The sequence below is a fragment of the Gnatocerus cornutus genome, chromosome 3 (genome assembly GCF_029298725.1).
Source record: "Gnatocerus cornutus isolate USDA-ARS CGAHR chromosome 3, icGnaCorn1.1, whole genome shotgun sequence".
NCBI classification, from domain to species: Eukaryota; Metazoa; Arthropoda; class Insecta; order Coleoptera; family Tenebrionidae; genus Gnatocerus; species Gnatocerus cornutus.
In genome coordinates this window covers 17864408-17881670 of record NC_142235.1, presented here as the reverse complement: position 1 = coordinate 17881670, position 17263 = coordinate 17864408, and the positions used below count along the sequence as shown (strand labels likewise).

At 33.2% G+C, this 17263-nt stretch overlaps 2 protein-coding genes across 4 annotated transcripts in view; one reads left to right on the top strand and one right to left on the bottom strand.

Moving 5' to 3' along the window:
- Window positions 1–3591: 3591 nt before the first annotated feature.
- On the top strand, window positions 3592–4891 carry LOC148177698 (uncharacterized). The gene is made up of 2 exons (XM_088032797.1): window positions 3592–4522; window positions 4572–4891. The coding sequence occupies exons 1-2, from the start codon at window positions 4295–4297 to the stop codon at window positions 4839–4841; spliced, it is 498 nt and encodes a 165-aa protein (XP_087888923.1). The 5' UTR covers window positions 3592–4294; the 3' UTR covers window positions 4842–4891.
- A 1502-nt stretch (window positions 4892–6393) lies between these two features.
- AdamTS-A (ADAM metallopeptidase with thrombospondin type 1 motif A) overlaps window positions 6394–17263 on the bottom strand; it is a 90263-nt gene continuing 79393 nt past the window's right edge. The window contains exons 14-25 of one of the 3 annotated variants that reach the window (XM_088032406.1): window positions 16062–16492; window positions 15851–16009; window positions 15542–15791; window positions 15445–15489; window positions 12330–12563; window positions 12108–12282; window positions 10730–12058; window positions 8369–8510; window positions 8131–8314; window positions 7949–8085; window positions 7702–7898; window positions 6394–6791 (exon numbers count right to left, since the gene is read on the bottom strand). In XM_088032406.1, coding sequence (XP_087888532.1) covers window positions 6702–6791; window positions 7702–7898; window positions 7949–8085; window positions 8131–8314; window positions 8369–8510; window positions 10730–12058; window positions 12108–12282; window positions 12330–12563; window positions 15445–15489; window positions 15542–15791; window positions 15851–16009; window positions 16062–16492 — 3373 coding nt within the window. In that variant the 3' untranslated portion in view covers window positions 6394–6701. Of the gene's footprint in view, window positions 6792–7701; window positions 7899–7948; window positions 8086–8130; window positions 8511–10729; window positions 12059–12107; window positions 12283–12329; window positions 12564–15444; window positions 15490–15541; window positions 15792–15850; window positions 16010–16061; window positions 16493–17263 lie in introns of all 3 variants that reach the window. The other 2 variants (XM_088032404.1, XM_088032405.1) reach the window with 2 other exon arrangements.

The following is a 17263-nucleotide window of genomic DNA, read 5'->3' as shown; positions in this document are numbered from 1 at the left end:
ACAAACAAAAAGTTTGGAAATTGTGTTATATTTAGTAACACAACTACCAAACTTTTTGTTTGTATCTGAATATTTAACTATTGTTTTATTTTTAAGTTTTTAAAAAAGAAGAATTTTATTGACCCCTGACGATCTAAGGTATTAAAATTAAATTTGAACAATCTTCCTAAATTTTGGAATAAATAACGCAATTTAGAGAAAAAAAATAGAGAATTAGAAAAAAAAGCTATGGAATCAAACAGCTAAATAGCATTCATTTCTCTTGCCAGCTTTTTTAGTTTGTTAAGTTCTTAGAACTTTTTTTTATCCGATGGAAGAAGTTACAGATGCAGAGACAGATTTATTTTTAGGTTCTCAAATATTGTTTGGAATTTCTAATTCTTTGAATTCTTTAAATTCTTTTTGTATTCTTAACTCTGTAAATTAAAAAAACAAATCTAAGACAATAAATCCAACAAATTTTATTAACTAGGCATAAAAACTGCAAGATTTACAAAATTTAATTGAAAATCTTAAATTTTAAGTCCCACCTACAAATGAAAAAATTCTAAATTTTTTTTCTTGTCATTCTAGAATTTTGCAAATTTGTTTATTTAATAAACAGATGTGAAGCAATAAGTCCAACAAATATCATTAATATAGCATAAAAGTTGTGAGATTTACAGAATTTAATTGAAAATTTTGAAATTTAAATTCTAAAATTTAAAATTTTTTTCTTGCCATTCTAGAATTTTGCAAATTTGTTAAATTAAAAAACAAATCTAAGACAATAATTCCTACAAATCCTATTAACAAAGCATAAAAACTGCAAGATTTACAGAATTTAATTGAAAATTTTAAATTTTTAGTTTCACCTACAAATAAAAAATTCTAAAACTCTTTCTTGACATTCAAGAATTTTGCAAATTTGTTTATTTAATAAACAGATCATAAGCGATAAGCTCAACAAATATCTTTAATCTAGCATAAAAATTGTGAGATTTACAGAATTTAATTAAAAATTTTAAAATTTGAATTCTAAAATTTAAAAATTTTTTCTTGCCATTCTAGAATTTTGCAAATTTGTTTATTTAATAAACAGATGTGAAGCAATAAGTCCAACAAATATCATTAATATAGCATAAAAGTTGTGAGATTTACAGAATTTAATTGAAAATTTTGAAATTTAAATTCTAAAATTTAAAATTTTTTTCTTGCCATTCTAGAATTTTGCAAATTTGTTAAATTAAAAAACAAATCTAAGACAATAATTCCTACAAATCCTATTAACAAAGCATAAAAACTGCAAGATTTACAGAATTTAATTGAAAATTTTAAATTTTTAGTTTCACCTACAAATAAAAAATTCTAAAACTCTTTCTTGACATTCAAGAATTTTGCAAATTTGTTTATTTAATAAACAGATCATAAGCAATAAGCTCAACAAATATCTTTAATCTAGCATAAAAATTGTGAGATTTACAGAATTTAATTAAAAATTTTAAAATTTGAATTCTAAAATTTAAAAATTTTTTCTTGCCATTCTAGAATTTTGCAAATTTGTTAATTTAAAAAACAAATCTAAGATAATAAATCCAACAAATCCTATTTACAAAGCATAAAAACTGCAAGATTTACAGAATTTAATTGAAAATTTTAAATTTTTAGTTTCACCTACAAATAAAAAATTGTAAAACTCTTTCTTGCCATTCAAGAATTTTGCAAATTTGTTCATTTAATAAACAGATCATAAGCAATGAGCTCAACAAATATCATTAATCTAGCATAAAAATTGTGAGATTTACAGAATTTAAGCAAAAATTTTAAATTTTGAATTCCACCTCCAAATAAAAAAAAACGAAATCTTTTTAGTGCTATTTTAGAATTTTGCAAATTTGTAAATTAAAAAAACAAATCTAAGGCAATAAATCCAACAAATCTTATAAACAAAGCATGAAAACTGCAAGAATTACAAAATTTAATTGAAAATCTTAAATTTTAAGTTCCACCTACAAATAAAAAAATTCTAAATATTTTTCTTGCTATTCTAAAATTTGGGAAATTTGTTTATTGAATAAACAAATCTAAAGCAATAAAGAAATTTTATTAGTATAGCTTAAAAATTGCCGGAATAACAGTTTTAGGTTTTCAAGTGATCAGTCTCCCATTTTGTTTCATTTTTAGCAAATAATAAATTTTACATATTAATATTTTTTAGTCAAAATTTTATGTATTAATTCATTTACTTTGTTTTAGACATTAATTTATCAACATAATTTGTTATAAAGGTCGTGGAATAAAATTAACAATAAAATTCACCCGGCGCATCCACCATATTTTTTTTTTTTTTTAAGTTTTGTTTGAACTTTGACGACAGTTTGTGCCAATTTTTATTATGTATATGTTTAATGCGTCAGAAGTAAATTTAAAAATCTTAAGAATAGTTTATAGAATAAAATGAATGCAAGATTTTATAGGATTATGTGGTCAATTTATAGGTTCATTCTACACTATAATGATTAAGAATTATGTTGGATATATGCAATTAACATTTAATGATTTTAAGAATAATGCACCAAATCAATTATTAGTTTTTTTTCTGGCGTTTAAATATTTTACATATTTTATGTTCACAATATATTGATGCTTAAAATAATTATAAACATCTTGTATTTGTAGAATCAAACTATAAATTGAGTATATAATCTTGTAAAATTGTTTATTTGCATTCATTTTATTGTATAACTTTGAAAAATTAAATAAAAAAAAATAGAAAAAAAATCGGTCCATCCTAGAATATGCGGGACTAATCGCAGACTTAATTAAAGTTTTTTTTGAGGAAATAAAATAAAAAACAAAAAATTACGAACTTCAAGAAAATAACGGTTTTACTCAAAACAAACAAAAATTTCATTATTCTAGGAGTATTTATGCTTTAACAACGAAATTTACGGAGGTTACTAGTTTGGATCTACTTATCAACTCCTTCAAATTAGAACGTTGTAAAGCAAAAGACACAGTTTTTAGAATTTTTTACTTTGGAGATGAACTAAAAATTTCCAATTTTCGAAAATAAAAAAATTGCAACTCTGAGAGTTTTTATGCCACGGAAATGAAATTTAGGATGGTTATTAGTTTGGATCTATTTGTCAACTCCCCCAAAATTGGCCGTTGTAGAGCAAAAGACGCAGTTTTTAAAATTTTTATTTTGCAATAAACTTAAAATTTCAAATTTTTGAAATAAAAATTTGTAACTTTAGAAGTTTTTATGCCACAGAAATAAAATTTAGGGAGGTTACTAGTTAGGATCTACCTATCAACTCCCCTAAATTTGAAGGATGTAGAGCAAAATATACAGTTTTTAAAAATTTTTAATTCGCAGTTGAACTAAAAATTTCTAGTTTTCGAAAATAAAAATTTGTAACTTTAGAAGTTTTTATGCCATAGAAATGAAATTAAGGGAGGTTACTAGTTTGGATCTACTTATCAACTCTCCCAAATTTAAACATTGTAGAGCAACGATATAATATATACCCATTTCGATATAATCAACATTTTTGATAAAAGCTACTTTAAAAAAAAATTCCAAACAGGGTGACTATATCAAATGTTTACTGTAGTAGAACTGGTGAAATTGCAAGAATACAAACCATTTTAGAGAAGTAGTGATGCAGAATGTTTGCATCGAAATCAAAATCCGTCTTGTCTGTCCGTCACAAATTTTAATATAGAAGTCATAGAAAAATTTTAGCAATTTTTAATTCTACAACTACAAATTTAGACTGAACAATCTAAAAGATCTAAGAATAATTTGTATATTTTCTGTAAATTGCGTTGTTTATTCAACAATGAAGAAAAATATTTCTTCCGCTCTTTACCACCCCAAGAGCTGGGAGCGAGAGAGAGAACTCAAAACATGCAGTTACAGGGGTGTAATTTACATTTTATTGCCATTTCCTGTGATTTCTTCGTCTTGAGAACCGTTCAAACCACCCCTAGGTAATAACAGCCGCTAATTCTTTTTGTCCGCTGCACGTGCGATACCTGTCCGACACAAAAACCAATTGCATCTTTATCTCTTGCAATTTAAGCAGTAAAAACACCCTCTCTAAATTCCTAGTTATCTTTCCCCGAAACTGACAAAACAAATTGCAGGTAAAAATTGTACAGAAATATTACCGATAAGGTAAGTGGTACCTGAAACCAATATACCTGTTAACTCCAAACACCGGAAAAGAGTCTATAAAAGACAAAGTTCCTCGCCGAAAGCTTTCAGTCATTATTCCAAGTTTTACCATCTCGGATCTCTGCCAAAATGCATTATTTCGGTTTTGTTACCATCGCGGTATTCTCTTGCTCTTCCATCCTGGCCGATACGTCCACTCTTCCTCCCACATCCATGCGCCCTGTTTACAAACCCCAAGAAACCTCCACCGCGTACGTCCCTCATAAAACGTATCTAGACCAAGGAGTTCGCTCTGACGGCTACGGATATCCAACTTTTGAAAGTTATTCTTCTTATCCAGTAGCACCGACTATTCAGGTAAGAGTTTGTGTAACAGTTTTGATGGTTCTAATTTGTTCGTGTTTAGGGACCCGTCCAAACCATCCTCAGCGCCATTTATAAAGTTGGATATTTTCTTCTTGGTGGCGTCGCTCTCTTCTTCGTCGGAGGACTTTTTATAAGTGCAATTTGCTCGTTTACGTCGATTTGTACGATTACGTTCGCTCCACTTGCCGATATCGATAAAGATGCGGTGGTGCGGTCTTTTATGACACCGGAGAAGCTCGCAACTGCAGCTGCATTAGTGCAAGATGCGGTGGGGAAGTATCAGAGATTGCAGAAGATGAAGGGTGAATAAAAGGAGTTTTGGGGTGTTATTTAGTCGTAGGTTGTTTTGTTGTTTGGAATGTTTAGAGAGTGACTTATAAGAGAAAAAAAATGTATAATTTATGTAGTAAAAATAATAAAGAAGCTAATAAATTGAAACTCTTTTTATATACTTGCGTTTTATTCAGTTATTTCTAATTATTATATATAGACCATATTTTTTATGTGATGAGGCTCATTTTTTCATTGCATCTCAAGTAGCGGCAGTTTATTAAATTATCTACGAAAAGATATCGGAATTATGGCACCCAGAGTGATATTATTGAGCTTTTAAAAAATTCTAAAATTTCAAAATTTATAGAAATAGTTTTTATTGCTCTACAATTATTAAATTTGACAGTCTTAACAAACATCAAAAAACAAATAACGTCACCAAATTTTGCAGTTATCGACTGAGAAATACTAAAGTTATGGCGCCTTTTATGTCGCACCCGAGTTTCTTCACACTAATGACAGTTCAAAATGTGTAGAATTTATGTTTGCGTATCTATAGCCTTTAAATTAGACACTCACACAAAAAGGTTAAAAAACAGTAACGTTACTAAATTTCAACACAATCAAAGCAGAGATACTGGAATTATGGCACCTAGGGTGGCAACCTGGAGTTTAATTGAGTCTATATTTTCCACGTTCTTTTCGGTTTCGAAAATCTCCCAAATTTGAATTCCGCGAGTGCTTTATCTACTCAAGATTTGAATTCGTTTTTATTTTCTCTAGTTATAAAATTTCATGAGTTCGTTTTCCTCCGTTTCGTGCTATTTTGTCATCAACATCCAATAAACTGATTTTATTTCGAGCATGACGTCATTAGCATTAAATTTATCCAATAAGCAACAGTTTCGAACATCCAGCCAATGAATGAAAGGTTATGATCGAGTTGGTTGTTTGGATGCGTTTTTTGTTACAAAAACTACCGCGATAACGATAATGCGAGCCAATGAAAGAATTTTTTTTGGATTTTAATCCGATTCCAATCACATTCTTCATTTTGTTATGAAGAAAGGGAGGATCTTCAGATAAAAATTTCTAAAATTTGTCTCGTTTGCTCCAGAAGTTTGTAATTGGGCACGATGAATAAACATGTCAGAAGTACCAACCTTACCGAATTTTATTACTGCAGCATTAAAACTACCAGAATTAAAAATTTTTGGTTCCTTCAAAAAAACGTTGAGAATCGCTGTAAAAAAAATTAAGTCAATTCTCATATTTCAAAATTTGTAGCAATAGTCGTCATTGGTCTATAAACTTTAAATTTGACGGTCTTAACAAACATAACGTCACCGAATTTCGCAATAATCGGCAGAAAAATACCGTAATTATGGCACTTTCTACGCTACAGCCGATTTTCTGGACGCTTATAAACTTTCAAAACTTAAACTTCAAATATAATATTCTTAATAAACAGCTGAATAGAAGCAACCTCTTCAAATTTTAAAATTGTTCACTTAGAAACACCGGAATAATAGAGTAGCACCATCGAGCATTTAAAAAACGTGCAAATTTCAAAATAAATAGACTAAAACTTTATGTAAATTAGTGTTATTTTATTACAATAAACATATTAACAATAAATATTACATTTACAACATGGCAGCTATACGCAATAAATTAGTTTATATACAAAAAGGCACGACAAAAATATCAGAAGAGTATAAAAAGTACGAATGGCAGCATAGCTATACATATAAAATTCCAGCGCCTCAATATGAGGCATAAAACATCGTACAAACAATCAACGCAATTTGGCAGTTTTTGGCAGTACGATCTTACAATATGGCAGTTGTGATTTTCTCCATTACGCTACAATACTGATTAGTTTTGTAATACCGGACTAAGTGACCTCCACTTGTAAACCGATACCAGGCTCCGGTACGCAGTTTCCGCAGTAGCCGCCACACAATCCATCGATTTTTCTTCGATCCTAAAACAAACAAAAAGACTCAAAACTGCCCTCCTTCCGACAGTTTTACACCCGATCAATTCGTCCCCTGAAATTTGTTCCTGAAAGCTTTGCTTGCATGCGCCAATTCAAAGTTATTTTTTAGATTTAACAAACAAGTTGGTTAATGAAAGCGATTAATAATTGAGCGATTTTAACCGTTAATAAGCGAGATTATTAATCGCCCATTAACCATAAAGTTAGTTACAAAACTTTTCCGGTGATCGAATTGAAAAATTCACCAAAAAAAGAAAATTGGTACAAAGGTGGTTATGCAATCTAATATACAAAACTAAAGTGAGGTTATGTGTATGACAGATGTGCCCAATGTGTCCGCAGTTGTCAAATTTGAGTGAAATTGGTTGCCTATAATAAACACATTAAATCATTCATTAGTAGCCCACTTTAAAGCATTAATAGTACTTAAAAACAAACGATCGCCCAAAAAATGTTTAAGTCTACTAGTGACAATTTTATTGTATTTGATTTTTTAATTATCAAAAATACAAATTTATTCCCAAACACCAAATTTCGTCAAAAATGCTGACGCGCGTTTCGATATCAATGCTACCATCATCAGAGCGATGATTAAATTGAGTTTAATTTACTTTGGAAATAAATAGTAAAAAAAAAATAAATAGTTTTGATAATTTTTGTCAACACCAAAATTTAAACATTTTTTTTTGATTTTTTAAATTGAAAAAACAAATTTTCGTAGTATTGCAGATATCAATTTCAACCAAAATTATCTAATTCACATTCTTCAATTATTATCAAAGTACACAACAATTGAACTGAGGGCAAATTTCATTAGAGACGAATTGTCCGGGGGACAAACTGATAAGGGACGAATTGTCGGGGACAAACCCCCCTTCCAACCAACCCCACTTACTGTGGTCTCCGTCCTTACAGTGGCGTACTTCCCTATACTTTGCCACCGGACGTGTCCTGCTAACCGGAAGGACGTCCCTGTTAAGTCTATGGTAAATCTTCCCTGCGCGCATCCAGAACTGGCGCTGTAACAATCCCCTGCAGTCCCATAAGGCACTTTCATCCCGTTATTTTGCCGGGAAAAGGTAAAATCGTCACCTATTAAAATCAAGAAGTCACAAGATAAGACCTGGAGGAGCCAAACGTACCGATGATTCGAAGCGACGTGATATTTAACCGAACTTTCCAGAAGATTGTTCCTCCGGAGCGGTCAGGACCAATCGGCACGCAATCGCAAGTTTCCATGCGTCGGCCCTCGTAGGGACAAGAGTGCGGATTCTTCAGTCTGCGAAAAAAATGTTTACCAATCCTCCAGAAGCATCAAACTTACCGTTTATCGTAGTTTTCGGCGTAGTTCGTCGTATCTCCGTGCAAAGTGATGAACTCTTCAGGCTGGTTCGTGTCCATCTTGTAGCAATACACTCGCGCGGGTTTGTTTCTTATGGTGATTAGATAGTCTTTGTTGGCGCGCGTCTTCATGCGGTGTTGCACCTCCTTGCAACTTCTAAACAGACCTAAAAATCCCCTTGAAGTCAGTAAGTTTTGACTGGTTGAGCGGTGAGACGTACATCTCCATTGGTTGCATTTGGCACGTCTTCGGGGCTTCGCGTGCTTGGAGCAGTGGCGCTTTTCCACCTTCTGGTGGGTCTTGAGGTTGAAGCAGTAGACTTGGCGGGTGGTGCGGCCTTTCTTGCCGCAAGGCTGCGAACACTGCAAAGGTTTCATTAATTTTTATCCGACGTAAATACACGTTTCTATCGATGAGCAGCTTTGAAAGATGACGAAAACAAATCGGTAGCAGCATAAGGGTTTATCTCCAATTTTTGTAAAAAATGATTAAATAATGTTTTTTATTACTCTTTACATATTCTTTAAGACAGAGAAAAATAATTCCCATTAGATGAAAAACAAACGATTTTATTTTAAATTTGTAGAATTTATAAGTCTTGACTGTCTTATTAAGAGTACCGATTTAGAAAAATTTTGACCAAAAAGGAAAATATTTAAGTATTTATTTGGACAGTATGAAAATATCAATTTTTTCAACACTGAAATTTCGTTATTTTTAGTGCGACAGGAACGAAATTTATGCATGTTGTTTTTTTTCTTTGTTTTAGTAATACCACTAATTTGCAAAAATTTAAATCAAAAAGTGGAATTTTTAGAAAAATTCGCTTAAAAACCAAAAAAATGCCATCCATTTTTTTTAAGATGTTGTAATTTTTTTATTTTTTATGCGATTTTAACGATATTTGTGGAGATTATCACTCTGCCTTATTAAGATTGTCGATTTAGAAAAATTTTGACCAAAAAAGAGAATTTTTAGAAATTTTGATTTCCAAGAGCAAAGAAAAATTTTTGTTTTTTGACCAATTCTTCATTTTTAATGCTACTATAACCAAATTTGTAGAGTTTATAAGTCTTGACTGTCTTATTAAGAGTACCGATTTAGAAAAAATTAGACCAAAAAGGAAAATATTTATAAATTTTTATTTAGACAACCGTAAAAATATCAATTTTTTTCAACACTGTAATTTTGTTATTTTTAGTGCGACAGGAACGAAATTTATGCATATTGTTTCTTTTGTTTGTTTTAGTAATACCACTAATTTGCAAAATTTAGATCAAAACGTCAAATTTTTAGAAATTTTCGTTTTAAAACCAAACAAATGCCACCAATTTTTTTTAAGATCCTGTACTTTCTTTATTTTTTATGCGATTTTGACGATATTTGTGGAGATTATCACTCTCGACTGCCTTAATTACAGTGCCGATTTAAAAAAAAATTAGAGCGAAAAGGAGAATTTGTAAAAAAAATTATTTCGAGTAGCGAAAAAAAATTTACAAAAAAACGCGCTTTAATTTAGACATTTTTGGCGTCACAAGAAATTTGTGGGAGTTTTTTTTAAGAGTAAATAGTCCATAGAAGTTGCTGAATTTCGGTTAATTTAAATATATCTTTGTTAGCCATTATTTCTAATAAATTATTATCTTTCTTTTTGTAAAAACATTAATTTTTTTTGAAAGTTTCTATTACTAAGTAGGACTTAAGTCCAGATAATCTAATTTTTCTTAGAAGCATAAGGAACCAAGTGTAAAAATATGCCCAAAAAATTATTTTTGGATCAAAGGTTACGACTATTACGCACGATTTGAAATAAATAGTCATCAATAACTCGCAATTCGCTCTTAAATTGGATATTTGAAAAGAGATTAATAACACCACTTCTTCGAGAGCTGCTTCTAAATAAAAAAGAAGAAAAAAGTAAAACCGAACATCTAGAAGTAAAAGAAGAAAAAGAAGAATATGTTCAAGGGAAGCCAACAGAGGAAGAAGTAAAAGAAATAGAAAGAGGTCTAAAGAACAATAAAAGCCCAGGACTAAATAAAATTAGCGCGGAAATGTATTTATTCCTGCATTGTGAGCTGTAGCCCCATCTTGTTAAAAAAAACTTCTTCTTTCTGTTATTTGCTGCTTTTTGACATTACAATAACGGCATTTTCTTTTTTGACACCACGCACCTAGGTTTTATTAACATTTATTGCCTATTTTTTTAAAATATTTTTTTGTAAAAGAAGAAAATATTACACATTTCTGAATCAAGAAAATTAATATCTTCCAAATTATGAAAAAAGCCCAAAATATACTAAGACAATTAGAAACATTCTAAAATCATCAGCTTATAGTAAATTAAAAGCCATTTAAATCATTTTTAAAATTTTTGAAATCAAAAATTCTACACCTGCCGTTTTTTAAAAATCACCCTGTATATACGCTCCAGGCCTACAAGGCCTGAAGTACTGAATAAAGAAAAAATACACAGCTCGTTTTATGTCAAAATTAAAAACGTGTGTCTGAACTTGACGGTAAAACGTCAGATTCGCGACAAAACTTGGGGAATGACAGGTATAAAGACATACGTTCATACCTCCTTCCAGGCGTCAGTCCTCCACACATGCGCGTCTTTGCACTGGTTTCCGGTGCACGCCTCCTTATCTTCCGGTCTTTTATGCCAATTGCAAAAATCGTTAGACCGCGATCTATCAAAACTCAAAGGCGTGGGATCAACCGCCCCCTTCTGGTAAACCCGGTGGCACGTAACACTTCTATTCTTCATTCCTTCGCCGCAGAAGCTCGAACACTGCGACCATGGAGTGCCCACCCACGCGTAACCATTGCACATGTATTTTTCGCAAGGCATATGAGTCTTTGGTTTGGGGAGATGCTTGCAGTAGCTGTCGACGACGACGTTTTGCGTTTGGACGTTCTTACACACCAACTGGCGGTACTTCTTTCCTTCACCGCACGTGGTGGAGCAGGCTTTCCATTTCCCCACCGACCATTTGTAGTTTTCCACGTTGTACCGCACGTACGAGTGGCGGCATTGCGACGGTTTACACACTGTGGTAACTGGAGGCTTCGTCTTGTTGTTACACTCAGTGTCGGCGACGAAGCTCCCCGTGGAGTTCCGACAGGTGACTTGCCGCCGCCGCTCGCAGTTGAAATCGCAGTCGCTCCACCCCCCGTACTCCCATTGAGGACAAGGGTGGGTGTTGCATTCGATTCTTTTGATCGGTACGACGTGTTGGGCACACAAACTGTCGTTTTCTTCTCCAAAGTCGTTCCTGCAGACGACCATCCTTGAGCTGACTCCAGTTTCGCAGGATTTCGAGCATTGGCTCCACGCTCCCGTGATCCACCTGAAGGTCTTGTCGTAGCCGCCGATGGAGTTCGTCATGATGTCGTTTCCGTAGTCGAAGGGTCTCTGGTAGGGTTGGAGTTGGAGGCAGTTTCCGACTCGGCAGGATTTGTTGTCGTTGGGTTTGAGGATCCCGGAGCAGAAGGTCTCTTGGATGGGCTGGTTGTCGTCGAGGTTGCGGCAGATGACTTTGCGGTTGCTCACGCCGTCGCCGCAGCTCGCAGAGCATTGGCTCCATGGTCCGACGGACCAGCTGGCGCATGGTCTCTCGAAGCAGTCTTCCTTCTCCGCGTGTCTTTGGCGAGCGTCGCAAGCTGAAGGATCCAACACTTTTCCGTCAATATGACAGAAGTACGGTTTGGTGCGGAAACCTCGCCCGCAGGTCACTGAGCACGGCGTCCAGTCTCTGGACTCCCAAATTGGACACTTCTGGATGTTACAAGGCTGTTCCGTCAGTTTCTCACTGGTGAAACAGTGCGAGTCGTCGATGACGCGGCTGTTCTTGTCCACGCATTTGGAGGTGCGGCGTTGAGTACCACCGCCACACGTCGAAGAGCACTGTAAAGAAAAACAGTAGAGAAAAAGAAGAAGAAGACTTAGAGCTTACTTCAGACCAGTTGGTGTACTCCCACCGCGTCGACTCGCATCTCCCTTCGCACACTTCGTACGCCGATGGTTTTGGTAAATGGTTGCAGTGCTTGTGGTCGACAACTTCGTGGTAGTGGTCGTAGTTTTCTTTGGTAACGTCTACTTTAACACACTGGTAGTTCACAGGTCGTACTCTGGAAAAGAAGTTTTGGTACTACGGTGGTACTGGAGGAAATCTCACCCTTCGCCGCAATTGACCGAGCATGGGCCATGGGAGGCAACGGTCCATCTCAATTCGCAGTGGACGTTACAATCTCTCTTCTCCATAAGTTGTTGCTTGTCGTACACAGAACAGAAAGACTCCGGTTGTTCGACATTTGTGGCGAGTTCTTCGCATACAGGGCGCATGAACTGAGTGCCTCTACATATGGAGTTACATTTGGACCATTTGTCCCTGTATACTCTCCAGCCGTACCTAGGCATAGCAGACAGAAGAAATGAAGAGACGGTTGAGGAAATTAGAACTAAATAGATACAAGCACATTGACGAAGTTTAATAAGTACCCAAATAAGCAAAAGCGGAATCGGAAATTGTAGAGCGAAAGACACAAATTTTAGACGAAGCAAACGTTTTAGACAACGTACACTAAACTCTGTAATTTTGGTAATTTTAGTTCTATAAATATGAAATTTAGGGAAGTTATTGTTTTTGAGTCGTGTATTAAATCTATCAAGTTGCAAAATTGTAAAGCAAAAAACACAGATTTTAAAAAAATTCACAAACCAAAAATTATTGAAATCTGCCAATAAAATTCGTAATTTTGGAAATTTTAGTTCTTTAGATTCGAAATTTGGGGGAATTACTATTTTTGAGCTGTCTAATGATCCTACCAAATTTGAAATTTGTAGAGCAAAAGGCATGGATTTTTGAAATTTTTATCATAAAAGCAAACCAAATATTTTCGAAATGCGCCAATAAAATTCGTAATTTTGGTAATTTTAATGCTATAGATACGAAATTTGAAGAAATTACTATTTTTGGGTCGTTTATTAACTCTACCAAATTTCAAAATTTTAGAGCAAAAAACACAGATTTTAAAATATTTCATTTTGAAGACACACCAAAAATTTTTGAAAACTGCCAATAAAATTCGTAATTTTGGAAATTTTAGTTCTTTAGATTCGAAATTTGGGGGAATTACTATTTTTGAGCTGTCTAATGATCCTACCAAATTTGAAATTTGTAGAGCAAAAGGCATGGATTTTTGAAATTTTTATCATAAAAGCAAACCAAATATTTTCGAAATGCGCCAATAAAATTCGTAATTTTCGTAATTTTAATGCTATAGATACGAAATTTGAGAAAATTACTATTTTTGGGTCGTTTATTACCTCTACCAAATTTCAAAATTGTGGAGCAAAAGACACAGATTTTAAAATATTTTATTTTGATGACAAAGCAAAAATTTTCGAAATCTGCCAATAAAATTCGTACTTTCGGTAATTTTAGTGTTATAGCTACGAAATCAGGAGAAGTTCTTATTTTTAAGCCGTCTATTAACTCTATTAAATTTCAAAGTTGTAGAGCTAAAGACTTTAGAAATTTTTATTTTAAAGATGAAGCAATAATTTTCGAAATCTGCCAAAAAAAGTCGTACTTTTGGTAATTATGGTGCTATAGCTACGAAATTAGGAGAAGTTACTATTTTTGAGCTGACTAATGATCCTACCAAATTTCAAATTTGTAGAGCAAAAGACACAGATTTTCGAAATTTTTATCATAAAGGCAAACCAAATATTTTCGAAATGCGCCAATAAAATTCGTAATTTTCGTAATTTTAATGCTATAGATACGAAATTTGAGAAAATTACTATTTTTGGGTCGTTTATTACCTCTACCAAATTTCAAAATTGTAGAGCAAAAAACACAGATTTTAAAATATTTCATTTTGAAGACAAACCAAAAATTTTTGAAAACTGCCAATAAAATTCGTAATTTTGGTAATTTTAGTGTTATAGCTACAAAATTTGAAGAAGTTACTATTTTTAAGCGTCTATTACCTCTAAAAAATTTCAAAATTGTAGAGCAAAAACACAGATTTTAGAAACTTTCATTTTGAAGACAAACCAAATATTTTCGAAATGCGCCAGTAAATTTGATAATAAATAAATTTTTATAATTTTGGTAATTTAAGTGCTATAGATACAAAACTAGGGGAAATTAATATTTTTTAGTTAACTCTATATAATTTCAAAATTGTAGAGCAAAAGACACAGATTTTAAAATATTTCATTTAGATGACAAAGCAAACATTTTAGAAATCTGCCAATAAAATTCGTAATTTTGATAATTTTTATGCTATAGATACGAAATTTGAGAAAGTTACTATTTCTAAGGCGTTTATTGACTTCACTAAATTTCAAAATTGTAGAGCAAAAAACACAGATTTTTGAAATTTTTATTTTGAAGACAAACCAAATATTTTCGAAATGCGCCAATTAAATTCGTAATTTTAGTAATTTTAGTGCTATAGCTGCGAAATTTAGGGAAGTTACTATTTTTAAGTCTATCAAATCTACCGAATTTCAAAATTTTGGAGCAAAAAACGCAAATTTTAGAAATTTTTATTTCTGAAACGAACCAAAAATGTTCGGAATCCGCCAATAAAATTCGAAACTTTAGTAATTTTGGTGCTTTAGCTACAAAATATGGATAAGTTACTATTTTTAAATCGTCTATTAATTTTACTAAATTTCAAAATTGTAGAGCAAAAGACACAAATTTTGGAATTTTTTTATTTTGAAAACAAACCAAATATTTTCGAAATCTGTCTATAAAATTCGTAATTTTAGAAAATTTAGTGCCATGGCTAGAAAATTTTGAAAAATTACTATTTTCGAGTTGTCTATTAACTCTACCAAATTGCAAAATTATAGAGCTAAAAACACAAATTTTAGAATTTTTATTTTGAAGACGAAGCAAAACTTTTCGAAATACACCAAAAAATTCGTAATTTTTGTAATTTTAACCTTGTACCTATGAAATTTGAAGAAGTTACTACTTTAGAGTGGTGTATTATTTTTAATAAATTGTAAAATTCAAAAGCAAAAAACACAAATTTTAAAAATTTTCATTTCTAAAACAAAACAAAACTTTTCGAAATCCGCCAATAAAATGTGTAGTTTTGAGTGCTACAGCTATGAGATTTTGGGAATTTGCACATCTTGAGGTGCTTATAAACTCCACCAAATTACAAAATTGTAAACCGAAAGACACAAATTATAGAGAATTTCAATGTACAGTGAGCCCAAATACTAGGAACAAGTTAGAGACAACATCGAGACCATAAAGTTACCTTGGGGGAATCTTCCTGACGAAACTTTTATAATTGTAATTGGACCTAATTCGCAAAGTCAATAAATTTCGTAATTTTAACACTTGATGGTACTCACCGAGGAGCGCTTTCTTCACTGATGATGTATCTGTAGGTAATATCAGGTGAAAGAGGATTACCCACAGAAAGAATCCAAAGAACTAGATCTTTGGTCAGCTTGTGGTTCTTTGGAGTTGTGATTCGTTCGACGGCTGCGGAAGATCCACTGTAGTTGATGATGACGCCTCCAAAAATCACTTCTTTTTGTTGAGGAGCGATCATCGTCTTGCTGTTGAGGACGTACTCGCCGGTTTCGCCATCCACCAGTACTAGAAATGAAGACGAAAGAAAATGTTAGGAAGTAACACGAAGTAATTGGATGAAGTACCTAAGTAATTAGTGTCGTTGTTGGCATTCTGCTTGATGTCAATATTGGAACTACCCTTTGGAATGCGCAGTACGATGTGGTACCCCGTCATGGAAATGTTGTAGTTCCCAGTAATCTCCTGACACTTGCTGTTGTCACCCCCGCAAATCCCGCACTCATCTGCAAAGAAGGAATTTAACACCACCCTCTTCCTGGTCTTCCAGATTCATACCCAACTCAACCTGAGAGTGCAGCTTATTATCGCACCCCCCCGCCTGACAAATCCCATTTACGCAAATATCAAACGAATTCAGCCCGCATTTCGTCCCATCAACCACTTTATCCTTCAACGGATAATAAGCATTGGAGTTCTTCGGCCGACAGAACAATTTACACAAATCATCCCTCTTCCCCAGGCCATATTTGGGCACCCATTGCACATCCTTCGTCAAATTCGCCAAATTCTTCGTAACTCCATCAAATTCCGAACATTGCACTTCTCGGAAATCCGGGACGTCGTTGCTGCAGGACTGCATGTTGCAAGACACGTATTGAACATTCCGTCCGATGCAATAAGCACCGCCATTTCGGGGAATAGGAGAATCGCAGTAGCGTCTGGTGTGTCTGACGCCGCCCCCACACGTGCGGCTGCACTCGCTCCACCTGGAAATGAGGTGAGATTGTAGAAATGAGTTGCGGGAAATCGTAAAAGTTGAGGCGGTAAAACAGGTTGTTGATTGAGGAGGATAATAAAGTGAGGAATGCGGGAATGACGCATGGGATTGCGGATTCGGGAAAGGGGATTAATGGGTGCGGTGGGTTTGATGGATCATGGGCGATTTTAGAGGTGCGCAATTTCGTTGAAATCAGAATTTTTGGAACTTTCGGATATTAATAATAATTATTATTCGCAAAAAGTGAAAAAAACTTTTGGGACTTTAGAGTCCCGTTATTCCGGCAGTTTTCATGCTAAAATATTGAGATTTTCAGGATGTTTTACTTTAGGTCTGTTTGTTGGGTGAACTAATTTACAGAATTCTAGAAATTTTCATTCGAAAGGTGAACTCAGAAATTTGAATTTTCTATTAAATTCTATAAATCCGACAGTTTTTACGTCAGGTTTATGCAATTTTGTGGACTAACTACTTCAGAAGTGTTTAACAATTATACGAAATTACAGAATTTTAGAAGCAGTAATAAAAATTTTAGAATTTTTCAGATTGAGAAAAAATTTCAAATTCAAAATTTTCAAAAAAAAGCTGTTATTTGTTCACTTTTAATGTCACACTAAGGAGATTTTTTAGACTTCTTATTTAAAATCGGTTTATTGAGTGTACTCACTTTCAGATTTCTGGCATGAGAAGAGAGAATTTTAGAACTTTTCATTTGTAAAACGAATTCAAAAAAATCTGAATTTTCTATGAAATTCTCTAA

Bases quoted from the DNA above. Each gene is read 5' to 3' on its own strand.
- LOC148177698 (XM_088032797.1), top strand. From the start codon at position 4,295: ATGCATTATTTCGGTTTTGTTACCATCGCGGTATTCTCTTGCTCTTCC. The intron at 4,523-4,571 runs GTAAGAGTTTGT...GTTCGTGTTTAG, and splicing joins CAGTAGCACCGACTATTCAG to GGACCCGTCCAAACCATCCT.